At 39.3% G+C, this 14,121-nt stretch overlaps 1 protein-coding gene across 1 annotated transcript in view; it reads right to left on the bottom strand.

Moving 5' to 3' along the window:
* The window catches only part of CRYBG3 (crystallin beta-gamma domain containing 3), a 127,728-nt gene that overhangs the window by 3,680 nt on the left and 109,927 nt on the right, over positions 1–14,121 (bottom strand). Inside the window, exons 18-20 of the mRNA XM_010358778.2 lie at positions 8,105–8,244; positions 4,432–4,555; positions 6–164 (exon numbers count right to left, since the gene is read on the bottom strand). Of these exons, the coding sequence (XP_010357080.2) occupies positions 6–164; positions 4,432–4,555; positions 8,105–8,244 (423 nt within the window). The remainder of the gene's footprint in view (positions 1–5; positions 165–4,431; positions 4,556–8,104; positions 8,245–14,121) is intronic.

Raw genomic sequence — 14,121 nt, 5'->3', positions numbered from 1 at the left:
CTTACCTTGGATTTAAAGAGTCCTCGGCAGTAGTGCCAGATCTGAGTATCCTTTCCACTATAGGGAGAAATGCACACAGATGTTGCCCTGGTGTCTGCTAGATTTCCAGTGACTGTCAGATATTCATCCTGGGCACGGTTCTTTATTCTGATGTACACTGCAGGCTATGACAGGAGAAACAGCCATTTAGAAATAAACTTTTGAATCTGGAAGTGAATAATTCCAGGGGAGGAAAGCTGGGAGGGAAAGTGAGAGGTAACTATTTTAGTTATATCCATTTCACTCTTATTCCCTTTAGTAAATCTGCATAAATAAATATGGTAAATCCATAGGCTATGGAGCACAAAGCTTAAATTGTACAGTCTCTATTACACTTTGTGAAAAGGGCCCTTTTGAACAGCATAAAGTAAAAGTTTCTTTCACTAGAATTCCATGTGGCGAGGAGTGGGGTGGTAAAGATTAGGGACTTGATGAGTTTCATTCAATAACTAGTGTGTCCCAGCTGTCCTGAGGGAGGTAGGCGAGTTAGAATAAGGGTAAGGTATTACCTACAAGGATTTTGTAACAACTTCAGAAAGACAATCAGACATACTGTGGAGCTATGACTAAATGCCATTAAGTTGGCCCTGGGATGTCTTGAAAAACCCAGATAGCTGAGCCCTAGTAGCTGTGATTATTTGTTTACATAAGACCTTTACTTCTTCAAAAGTAGAGACCATGTATGTTTAATGACTATACTGAGGTACTCAAAAATTGTGTAACAGAGGACTTCGTCCCCTTGGCCTGGAAGTTTTAAGATACATACAAAAAGTTTTAAAATATTAAACCTGGGACTTGCCTCTAAGGAGAATAGCTAATATTTATTGAACATGTAGTATGTGTAAGCAGCATGCTAAATGCATTCTGTGCCATTATGTTATTTGTCAGAATAACCACAAAAACCTATTAAAGTACAATTATGACCCTAGTTTTACAAATAAGGTGAACACAGATATGAAGAAGCCAGGTTCCTCTCTTAACTAGGATGCTCTCAGACCTACCTATGTTGAAATGCACTAGTTGCTCTTAGGCACAGGGAATAAGAGACGAATTCCAAAGGTGGCCATGTAAGACAATGAAAGGCAGGGCACATAATTGAAGCACAACAGAAACCATTATTTCAGCCCTATGACTTAGGCCTCCAGCCTTAATGTAATAAGATACATGACACCCAACATCCCCACAGTTGGTTCATCTCATTACCATCCCAGTTAGGACCCTGGCTTAGTAATAACAAATGGTCTCTTACTTGAGAGCACTTTCATGCTAAGAAACATAAGTACTTAGGTAAATGCAATAGGTCATATGGTAAGAGCACCAATGAACAGTCTACTATTTTTAAAACTTGATAGATCAACATGAAGCCAACTGAATTTTGGTAATTAAGCCTTCCTAAGGAAATACACATTCTCAGCACTTAAGCCAATAGAAGGGCAAATTATCTGGCCATTTAAAGCAGGTGAACAAGATCTCTACTTGGCAAAATGTTTTAAATGTTTCAAATCCCTACTTCCAACATTAACAATGCAACAGTAGTGTAGTTAAATGTCTATAATTCAGCCTGATCTCCCACTGCAATTATTAATTTTTGAGGCTTCAGTATATCTTTATTACATTTTCATTACCTTGTACATATGAGAAAACAGGTGTGACCTTCACAGATGACAGAGTTCCAATTACTTTAGGACCAAACATCACAGTTTTAATCAATTAACTCAAGCAAGGTACTAATTACCCTTATTACACATTTGTAGTCTGACTCCTCTGTAATTATACTTAAAAACACTGATATACATTATAAGTACCTTAGTGACTTCCTAATTCCCAGCCTCAAAGAGGATCACATTTTAATTAGTCCTGAATTTCTAAACAAGAATATGAACTAAAGCAGTGCCAGCAACCTTACCACAAATTTAAATGTGACCCACACACTATTTTAGAAACTCAGAATTCCTTTGTTGGATTTCAAAACTGTGACCTAAATAAACAAAAGGAAAAATAATCTATTAAAATATTATTTTGAAATTAAATGTTTAATCAGAAGAGGAATCAGGTAGCTCCTAAAGCATAATGAAAGAAAATAGCATACTATTCTTGTTAAAAAAAAAAAAAAAAAAAAAAAAAAAAAACTTCCTTGTAAAAGTAGAGGTGGCTGTTCTGTCCTTTACCAGAGAATCCTGAGCAATAGGCAGGGACATCCTTCCCCAACAAGGAACCACCATTAAAAAATGAGGAACATATTTTCAGTGTTGAACTTAGCTACTAAAATCTCTAACAGAGGGTCAGCATTATGATGTAGTTAGTAAAAGCTAAACTGAATTCCTATCTCTACTTTGCTTTTTCCGATGGCTTTTCAGTGGGCTTACTCCCTGTTCCACATGATAGGAGTGGGGAATAAGCAAGATGTAAAGGTCATGAGATCCTGTACCACACACTCTGCCAGGAAAGCCACTAATGTTTCAGTATCCCTCAAAAGAGCATCTCAAGGGACATTGTGAACAATAGAAAAACACACTTTCAAAATAAGTGTATTACCATAGTAATATGAGCCAGAGCCATATCAGACTGTTCATATACATTATCTTACTCAACCGTCACAGCAATGAGATGTAAGCAATGTGATCATTGCTTCACCAGTGAGAAACCTGAGGTGCCAAGAAATGAAGTGACTCACCAAGCTGCATTGCTTACAAATGACAGAGCCAGGATTCGAACCAACAGAACTCATGAGCGGTGGGATAAGCATGGTGTGTGTGCACGTGTGCATGTGAAGAGGGTGACAGAAGATAAATTAGGTTAATATTTTATTAGTTACCATTTATTTAACACTTAAGTTAGGGTTACATAAGTGTCAGGTCAGAACATCAGAGCCTCAGCATTTAGACCCACTTGGCTGTATTCAGCTCAGTGCCTGAAATAGGTGGTACTCTCTAAGTGCTCATCTTAGGCTGATGGAAAGTAGAGTGTGGTTGCTTCAGAACACAGATTTTAAAGCATAGATTTGGGTTCAAATCCTGGTTCTGACACTTGGATGACTTTCGTCAATGTGCTTCTGTTGTCACAGGTAGGAATCATTATCCCTATTTTCCAGTTGGAGCCTTATTCTCTCAGAACCTTATTATTCCAACTAGAAAATGGGGATAATAATTCCTATCTCAAAGGACTATTGTTGGAATCAAGCAACATAGTGTTCTAAAGAGATTAGAGAGAGGTACTAATACCATATCCACGGGCCGTCACACCCCTGACAGTTTCACTTGGGTTTTCCACCTTCCATGAAACCTCCCTCCTACTCCTACATATGTTGATACTTCCTTTCTCTGAACCAGGGACTGCCTGTGGCTTTTGGATAATTATGCATTGTTTTGCATTTTATGTTACTGCTTTGAGTTGGACATGTTTTACCCAACAAAAATGTAAGCTTTAATAATAATGGCAGAAATCACATCTATCCTTATATTTTCCATTATACTTTGCATAATATCATTGGTCCATCCACTGATACATTCATTCCTTCATTAAACAAATAGTTCCTCAGCTCCTACAATATTCCAGACATTGTTTCAGGCACTAGGGGTAGATCCATGACCAAAACATGCAAAGTCCTTGACTTCACAGGGTTTTCTGCAGAGTGGGAGAGACCCCAATCCAACTATAACGCTAGGGTTATAAATGGCATACAGTGTTTTTATAGAAAAAGAACCCCCAGGGCCTTTATGATCTAATGTAGATTGGGAGGGAAGGTGGGGGAGGCATTCTTGAGGACCTGACACTTAAGTAGAATTTACAGGGATGACTAGTCAAAGAATGAGGGAAGAACACTACACAGAGGGTGCAGCCCATGTTAAAAGTCTCAGTGGGAAAGCACTCTGTACTGAGATGCCTGTGACACAGCCATGTGAGAGATGAGGTTGGAGGAGCAAGGTGGGGTAGGGGGTAGATTGTATTCTGAGTGCAGTGGGAAGCTTTTGAACAGAAGACTGACAAGCAGTAGGTGTGCAATAAATACTTATTTTAATTAAATTGCCAGGATCCCTCCTGAGTATTATATAAGTAGGGAGGGGAATATCCAAATGCTTAGAAATTAAAACTAGTACAGTATCAAAGTTCATTCCTGTTACCAAGGTTTGCCACAGAACTTGTAATATCTTAGTTTTCCATGAAAAGTGAACATGGCCAATGAGGCTTTGGACTGAAAACTGAAATCCAATGTTGACTTTAGATAGTCTTACAAATTGGTTAAAATGTACAAGATATCTGCATCCTAATTCACTCCCCCTACTATGTAAATGGCAAACTAAATTAAATGATCATTATTTCAGATGTGGTGGTTTATGACATTTCTACCACAAAAGCAAGCTATTTAGAATCTTACAGTTCTTTTCTCCTTACCTGCTTCATAGGACGGAGGGACCCAATTGTCTTCCATCTGCTGAATGCTGTCCAGTTTGGGATCTCATTAGGCCTGAGTAGGATTTGTCTTCCCAAGAAATTGGATCCTTCATAAGCTATCCATCTATGAGAACAAGAAAGAAAATAGTAGTTTACTTCAAAACAAAGCAATCCCTCATCAAAAGTATCTGCACTTTGCCTTATAGGGTTCATAAACTTCTAGGTTTGCAGATTTTTAAAACTGCACATTTTTTCCTAACAAAAATCAGGGAGGTGTAGGAGAAAGCCCACTGGCCTAGAGTCAGAAGATTTGGGTTCCAGTTACAATGCTGGTTTCCTTTCTTCCAACATGAATGCAAGGTTTCCTCCATCTCTGAAATCCTATATTCCTTTGATAACATTGTCATAGCATTTTAACATTCAAAGGCAGACCATAACCTCCTAACCAGCAGAAAAACACACTCCTGCCCTAGAGTCACATCACGTGTCCTTCAGGGCCTCTAGGTGTGGCTCCAGTGAACTCTCCAGACGTATCTTCCTCCATTCCTCCCTCCACAGCTTCCCCAAAGCCATCAAGACTACTTAGAATTGTTCACAGAAGTTCCCCATCACCCTCTTTCTTCAAGGCCCAGCTCCTTTGAGAATCCTCCCCCAGACCCTTGCCTTCAACTCTGGCGGCATTAAAGTGTGTAAAAGTACACTGGAGTCTGGAGTCTCAAGACTGATTTAGTGGAACACAGTCATGCCCACTGCTTTAAGGATTGGTTACGGCTGCTCTTGCACTACCATAGCAACTTCAGTAGTTATGACACAGACAAATGACCCACAAATGAAAAGACTATCTGGCTCTATACAGAAAAAGTCTTCCGAGCACCACTTTAGGTGATTACTAAGCTTGATGACTAAAGAGAATGTGCCGGAGTCACTAACAGGACCTGAAATTCTCAGCAGGCCTCAAGGTCAGTGTACACAGTGCTTTAAGAAAGTGTGTGGAGGATGAGATGGTTGCCTTGCTTTATTTTGCTAAAGAACCTGGAATCATGGCAGGGTTTGTCCTGGCTTGCACCAAGGGATGTAAAGCCTTGTGGATGAGGCAAAGAGCACCAGCAGTTGCAGGCAAGGCAGCCTGCTTATCAGATGGACCAGAGCCCAGGAACAGGGTCATCCAGGGCTTAAGATGCAAGCTACAGAGGGTTGCTTGTGCTGCTGTGGCAGCAACTTCAGCCCCTCGATCTTCCAGAGAAAAACTTCTAAAACTTACAAAGTGCAATATTCCTTAAGGACTTGTGCTTCACGTAATGCAGGAAAAGATATCAACTTGTGCGTAAGTTGTGGGGAGAAGGGAAGAGCTGAGGAAAGCTTGATGTATTACAGCTATGAAAGCTTGGGTAGGGATGACTGACTTAACCTGACCACCACTAATAAAAGTCCTCCTTGCTCCCCACAACCAAGATCAGACCTGGCCAAATTCTGGAGAGATGAACGAAATGGATAGCCCATTCCTGACCCCTCCTTCCCATAGAAATCTAATCAGACTGGTGCAGAGGCAGGTCAGCATGACCACAGACAGGCTTGGCCACCTCTCCCCCTACAGATTCTTTAAACAGGCAGGGAAGTTTCAGTTATAAAATCTAGTAAGATTTTAGGAAAATGTACCTAATTATATATTGATTTAAATGAATTCTACAGTTGGAAAACTGTGTGGGATGGTGCATTTAAGCATGGCTGACATCATCACAGATCAAAGATGTGGCATAGCATGGGGATTAAAACAAAACAAACCCAACTTGCCACTAAGGGAAGCTGGCTGTACATTAAGTAGTGTTCTGTAACCTAGGAAAATCCTTAGGCAGCCTTTCCTGTTCCTTACTCCATGTTCAAATTCTTTTTAAAGAGAATTTGGAATAGTGAGAGTAGGTGGTTAACAAGCCAAAGAGAAGAAATAAGAATGTCAAGATAAAATGGCACCAGTGTTCCAGAAAAAAATGAAGTGAGAAATTTTCAGAAGTGAGTCAAATATCAATTTCACTCAGAAATGTAAAGGAAATGAATTAGAATGTTGTGAAAGACCTATCTCACAGGGATGTAAAATTTAGTTAATTGTCAAATAATATATTGGAATCTTATGCTTAGATAGAATAAATCAATTTGTTTGAATAAACATCAAACCATTTAAAATGTTTTACAGAAGAAAATTGAAGCTATTATACATGTATATAATATAAAACCACTTATTGTAATAGTTTGCTAAATTTTCAACTCCACCTATATTACTGGCTTTCTCTTTAAACCAGCAAAGTTGATTATCACATAATTTCAAAGTCATAGACAAACTTTTTTTTTTTTTTTTTTTTTTTTGAGACGGAGTCTCGCTCTGTTGCCCAGGCTGGAGTGCAGTGGCGCAATCTCGGCTCACTGCAAGCTCCATCTCCCGGGTTCCCGCCATTCTCCTGCCTCAGCCTCCCGAGTAGCTGGGACTACAGGCGCCCGCCACCACGCCCGGCTAGTTTTTTGTATTTTTAGTAGAGACGGGGTTTCACCGTGTTAGCCAGGATGGTCTCGATCTCCTGACCTCGTGATCCGCCCGTCTCGGCCTCCCAAAGTGCTGGGATTACAGGCTTGAGCCACCGCGCCCGGCCATAGACAAACTTTTAAAGCCACTTTTTAGTTAACCATCAAGAGCTATGTGTGGGCTGGGCGCAGTGGCTCAAGCCTGTAATCCCAGCACTTTGGGAGGCCGAGGTGGGTGGATCATGGGGTCAGGAGATTGAGACCACCCTGGCTAACACGGTGAAACCCCGTCTCTACTAAAAATACAAAAAATTAGCCAGGCGTGGTGGCGGGCGCCTGTAGTCCCAGCTACTCGGGAGGCTGAGGCAGGAGAATGGCATGAACCCAGGAGGTGGAGTTTGCAGTGAGCCGAGATCGCGCCACTCACTCCAGCCTGGGCTACAGAGCGAGACTGCCTCAAAAAAAAAAAAAAAAGAAAAAGAGCTATGTGTGTTGTTTTAGTTGACTTTTGCTACCAGAACACTAACAGTGCAGGAGCAGGGACTGGTTTATATGCCAGACTCTTCAGAAATGGCTTCAGAGGCAGATTTTCCAGGAAGCAAATAGAGCTTCAACTTCAAGGCCCCTCACTTGCAGACTTCTCACCATTTCTGTCCTAAATGTTCACATTCATATCTAATATTTCTATCATAATTTTTTCGTAAAGGCAGCTTTGTAATTTGTAAAAGCACGGGCCCCTGGGTCTACCCGGACTGACTGATAACCTAAATGAACAACAATACTGGTAGGCAGGCTAGGCCAACCTGTGTAGTCCTCAGGCAAGTGAGTACTCTGGAGGGAACTGCTCTAGAATACACAGCTATTAAAAAACAACACTGCACTTCGTCTCGCCAGCAGTCACCTGCCTTAAGCAGGAAACTGTCTTAACCAAAGTTGCTGGGATATTGAAATTTCTTCTGAAAGTCAGTTCAATTGGGTAAAGTCATCTGATTGACCTACTCTACGATACATGCTGTGACCATATGGTAGCCCTTCTCTCCCAAAAGGCTCTTCCTCAAGACCACTTGAATGCATACTACTACACAGTGGACTTGGTTTGCAACTGTGCAACTCTGCCTTAAAACAGTGACTGAACCAGACCAAGCCTTTCTCCCATACTTACAGTCCACTTTTTACCCACACAGACTGGGTGTAGAAGTGCAGGTCCTTGTTCAGAACAGAGTTCACAGCCTCTTCTAGATGTAACTCTCTTCCCTCACAATGCTCCAGAGCAAAAAGGCTGATGGAGGGTTCTTCAAAAACCTATTAGCAGAGAAAGAAGTTGTCACCATAGGAGTGGCCATATCTCAGTGACATCCCAGTCTGAACATAGGGTACCCTGGATCCACTGTATTCTTAAATGCATGGAGTTACTGCTTTACTCGCTAAGGTTGCTATAGTCAAAACTGCACTGGAAAGATTAGATTTTATTAATAATTTTTATTTACTTTTTTGTAAATTAAAATTCAAGTTATCAGAAATGCAATCAATCTCATAATAAAAACAGCTATAATAAAGAGACCCATGATTCCAAATCACAGATTAAGGTCTTGTGGTACTGTAATATGGACCATAATTAGTCCTGCCAGTGCTTTTAGCTGGCAACAGAATAAATATGGAATGGAATGGTACCCTCATTTCAAGGAGGTCACAGGAGCAGTCACTAAGAACGTAAGACTTTGTGACGGTAAGCTCTTCAAAATATTCCTAGGAGGAAGAATAAAGGCATTTTTAATTTAAAAAAATAGCTGAAATGCACAAGAATGGTGGTGATTTCTGCATTAAAAGTATTTCTTGAACCCATCATGTCAGACAAGAATAGACTGAATATTGCTTTTTCATTCATTAGTGTATGCAAGACACCATGTTAAGAGACTTTTGGGGGGATGACAAAACAAGGCACCATCTATCCTTGTGTCTGGGGATTACTAACGAGTAGCTAAATTAGAACTGCACAGATATTGTAATCCAGCGCAGAAAAAGATATGCTGTGTTAGAGCATATCAGTAGAAAGCTAGATTATTTTTAGCAGAAGGGAGCAGGAATCAAGCTTCATGGATGTGGTGGCTTGTGAGCTCAGTTTCAAAGGATGCAGTGGATCTGGAAAGAAGATGGTGAACAGAGGGAAAACACTCTGTGCAAAGCAAGGCAACAGAAACACATGGAACATGTTGGGGGAACGGCAAGTCAGCCCAACAGGAAACAGTGGCAAGTGCTCCCACAGTTTGTTATGGTGAATTGCACTGCTTGCTTCTCCTCCCACACTGACAGGACACAGACAGATCTATTCCCAACGGACAGTCCTTGAAGGCTTCTGAACTAAGGACTATGAGTGGGCTGAAGCAACTGCAACTCGGTGCATAAGAAGCAAAGCACTAGCAGCAGGGGCAGTGGAGGGTCAAAGAACAGTAAATGAACAGGCAGAAAATAACAGGCTCTCACAGTGATCCTCACAAGGGACCTGCTTATACTTGCATAAGAGAAGAATGACTTATCAAAGAGTTTTTCTTTGCAGCAGTGTTTGGAACAGTGAAGGGTGGGGAATGATTTAAATGCCCATCAAGAGAGGACTGGTTACATAAATTATGGTACATACACAGAAGAATCTTATACAGCTGTAAAAAAAGAATAAGGAGCTCTTTATGAAAGATCGTCAAGATATATTCTTTAGAAATAAACACAAAGGATAGTATGAAAAGCATATTTCATATACTACCATTTGCAGAAAAGGAAAATTTCTGTGCACATACATATATATGCGCTTGTACACACATTAAAATTTTTCTAAAAAATAAACCGGTAACCATGGCTACCTGTTTGGAAGACTGCATAAGAGAAGATAAAGGACACAAGTGGGAGCAAAGTTTTTCACTAAGTGCCTTTTGGTATATTTTGACTTTTGAACCATGGGAATATTTATTTTAAATTGGTATTATTAATTTTAAGTTGGTAATTATTACACATGTTTGCATTGTGTATATGCATTTTTTAATGGCCTTCAGGAAATCTAACAACAGCATGAGTGAAGAATAGAATGGAAGTAACGGCACCAGTACTGGTGGAATATATGAGGTCAGAGAAAAATAGACCCAGATCTAAAACGGGTTAGGGGGAAGGTTAGGAGTAAGGGATGGCCAGGAAGACTATTAATATCACAGTGATAACACAGACATGCTAGCTAAGGCAAACAAATGGAATCAGTAAGTGAGGAAAAATGTGAAAAGTCACGGCTTAGGACATGCTGGTATAACTTGTCATATATAAAGAAACCAGGAGGAAAGCACGCCCAGATGTCTTAATGTTGAGATAGAGGCAGGATGATCTTAACAGAGATGTCCAGCATATACTGGACCTTTTGATCTTGAGTTCTGGGAAATAACTAGAGCCATGGATAAGAAAATGGAAATGCAAGGAAACTAGAACTGCACTGACATACATAGGTGGGCGATGATGAAACATGGGAGGTGGAAGTGACTAAACAAATGAATCAGGAGAAGACAGCCAAAACAGAACCCCTTTCCACTGTAGAAGTGAAGGAGGAAGAGAATTATAAGGAAGACTTGCCCCATGGCATCAAATTATTTCCATGTCGAGGAAGAAGGTGAATGAGATAAGGCTATCTGGGTTTGACAATCAGAAGGCAGCTGGTAACCCTATGAGTGCTGTTTCAGCACAATGTCAGAAATTAAGTTAAAATCTAGGTTGTAAGGGCTGAAGAGTAAGTGGTGAGAAACTGTATAGGCTATAATAGGTGTACAGACTATTAGAAAAATTTGGTGAAGAGCAGTAGGGAAACAGGGTAGTGGCCTATGAGCATGCTTTGTAAAATAGAGAGAAGCTGAATACTGCAAGGCAAAAAGGATGTTCTAGGGAAGGAGGGAGAGGTACAATCCATTGCTTCCCATCAGTTCATGAGGAAAAAGATCACTTTGGAAAGGGTGAACTCCACCTCTGAAATAAAAGGAAAGATAGAAAAAGGATGCCAAGAAATTTGCATTTAAAATCAGGAAATGTGTGAATAAATTTCTCTTTACATTATGTGGCCAACACTGTCTGCTGATCAAGGAAAGTTTAAAGCATCTTCCAGAAGAAGTTCCTGCAGTGATAGAAATGTTATGTATCTGGACTCTTCACTATGGCAGCCACTAGCCACATGTGGCTTGTGTGACCAAGGGACTGAATCAAATTTAATTTAAATAACCACAGGTGGCTAGTGCTATGGTGTTGGACAGTACAGATTTAGGAGTTGGAGGATACTGGCAAAGAATGTAACAATTGCTGTGTGCAGTGAGACCATAAGCTAAGATAGAAAAGCTACCTAGGAGCATTGATTTTCCCTCAGTAGACACCACTGACTGCACCAGGAATAAAAACTCATCTCTAATCACTGAGTTATTGAGTGGCCACAAGCAAGGTTAGGCACCTCTTCTGCTATCTGCAAAATAAATTGGAAGCATCCCAACAGTTTATAAAATTAACTGAAAGTAAGCAGACAATAAAAATCCACAGCACTGACGATATTAGTGGACTTTTTTCACCATCTTCACCCTCAAGATTTTAGAAAGTATTCCACTTTCCCTTTTCACACACATCTACTTGTTGAGTTACTGATTAGTGAGGAGCAGATGGCAAGGAGCCTGGCCAGTGCTCCAAGTCAACAATCAGCAGCACTCTCCTCAGAGAAGAGCTTGCTGGGGTAAGAGCAACAGACACCTACATCAAAGGCATTTACTGGTACATGATGTTAACTATTTTATATCCCAGAGGGGGAAAAAAATCTAAAAGCCTATTATGAGAAAGTAATTTAAATGCTAAGCATTATTCTAAGAAAAATTGACCTGTGTACGTTTTTCCTCTTCCTTTTGCAGAATGCCTACAAAGATATTTTTCAAAAGGCTGGTATTGTCATGGAAATGCCATTAAATTCAATCCCTTGATTCTAGCAATTCTACCTCTAAAAGTGTATCTCAAGAAAAGATAAAAAGCTCGATGGAGGGAACAAAAAATGTGTAAACCTCTATGTTTTTAAAAATAATGATGCAGGGATATTGAAGAAAAAAATTGTACAAGATGACAGAAAATATCTGAAACATTTTAACAGCTTATATAAATTAGTAAGGGTACTCTAAGAAACCTATTGGACAAATGGGCAAAGAAGGTAAGTCAATAGCATTAACCAAAGAAGAGACACAGCTAATAAACCAATGTGGAAAAATATCCCATCTCTCCTAAACAACAACAAAAGGATGTCATTATGTGATCCAACTATCAAATTTTACATTTGAGAAGATCTATTGTTTTGAAGCTTTGATTTTTTTTCTACTTTAAATTATTTTAATTTAAATATTTAATTTATAAGTATACTTGAATTATAAATGTATTTAAAGGTTAGGAAGATTAGGAAAGTCAACACAATGCTAACCTGGGCAGGATGATGGGGGTTGGCTAATAATCTTTTGGAAATAAATGGTATTGAAGAACTATTAATATTTTAAAATCACATTTTTCTGATACATTTCCCTAACATGAAAATAGGAAGAGAGATCAACTATTAATAAATCTTTAAAACTGAAGATGACACAGTAATCCGAACTTTCCAACCATAAAAAAAAAAAATTGATTACAGTTTGAGCTCTACAAATGTCTTGGCCTTAGTCCACGTTAACTTAGAAGCTGGCCAATCATTTGTGGCTAAAGGTTCTTCTTAGATGTCAGCAGTTAACAGGACATTCCTGCCGGATTAAGTCTAAATCATGCAAAGAGGATACAGTTTCTAAAAGGAAGATGTAGTTGTCAAAGAAAAAGAATACTCGACCAAATTGTATAAATGAAAATTTCAATATGAAAAAAGACAAAACTCATTGTTCCTCCTCATCCCATCAACTAAAATAATAATTTAAATAATTTAAGTGACAATAACAGTAGAAACTAACATAGATAGCACTTAATATGTGCTGGGAATTATTGTTCTAAGTTATATACCTATATCTGTATCTATCCATAGATATATATGCACAACCCCTTATTCATTGTTCTGAAATCCAAAAAGCTTTAAAATCAAAATTCTTTTCCTAGTCAACAAAACTCTACCTGAATAAATTGAAGTCTATTTATAATATTACCCAATTTGTATAGCTGTGCATAAATTTCATTATAGGAATAGAAACGTTTAATTGGGGTGCAGTCCAGAACCCTGCTGGGTGTGTTTCCTTATAGGCCATTCGTGAATCGTATTACTGTTTAAATTTGAAAAACTACAAATCCCAAAATACATTCAGTTTAGGGATTGTAGAACTGTATTTTCTCATTTTTTTTTTTTTCTACCAACTTTTATTTTCTGTTCTGGGGTATCTGTGCAGGGTTGTTGCATAGATAAATTGCATGTCACAGGGGTTTCGTGCATAGATTATTTCATCACCCAGGTAATGAGCACAGTACCCAAAAGGTAGTATTTCGATCCTCATCCTCCTCCCACCCTCTCTGCTCAAGCAGGCCCTGGTGTTTATTGTTCCCTTCATAGTGTCCATGTGTATTTAATGTTTATCTTCCACTAATAAGTGAAAACACGACATACTTGTTTTTCTGTTCTTGTGTTAATACGCTTCAGATAATGGCCTCCAGCTGCATCCATGTTGCTGCAAAGAACATGATATTCTGCTTTTGTTATGGCTGCGTGGTATTCCATGGTGGCTATGTACCACATTTTCTTTATCCAGTCCAACACTGAGGGGCACCTAGGTTGATTCCATGTCTTTGCTACTGTGAATAGTGCTGCCCTGAATATACATGTGCATGTGTCTTTATGATAGAATGATTTATATTCCTTTGAGTATATACCCAGTAATGGAATTGCTGGGTCAACTGGTAGTTCTGTGTTCTTTGAGAAATCTCCAAACTGCTTGTCACAACGGATGAACTAATGCACATTCCCACAACCAGTGCAAACATTCCCTTTTCTCCACAATCTCACTTGCATCTGTTATTTGCTGACTTTTTAATAACAGCCATTTGGACTTGTATGAGATGGTATCTCACTGTGTATTTGATTTGCATCTCTCTACTGATTAGGGATGAACATTTTTTCATATGCTTGTTGGCAATATGCATATCTTCTTTTGAGAAGTGTCTGTTCATGTCATT

This window comes from Rhinopithecus roxellana, chromosome 1 (assembly GCF_007565055.1).
Source record: "Rhinopithecus roxellana isolate Shanxi Qingling chromosome 1, ASM756505v1, whole genome shotgun sequence".
Classification (NCBI taxonomy): domain Eukaryota; kingdom Metazoa; phylum Chordata; class Mammalia; order Primates; family Cercopithecidae; genus Rhinopithecus; species Rhinopithecus roxellana.
This window is presented reverse-complemented; position numbering and strand designations above follow the sequence as displayed.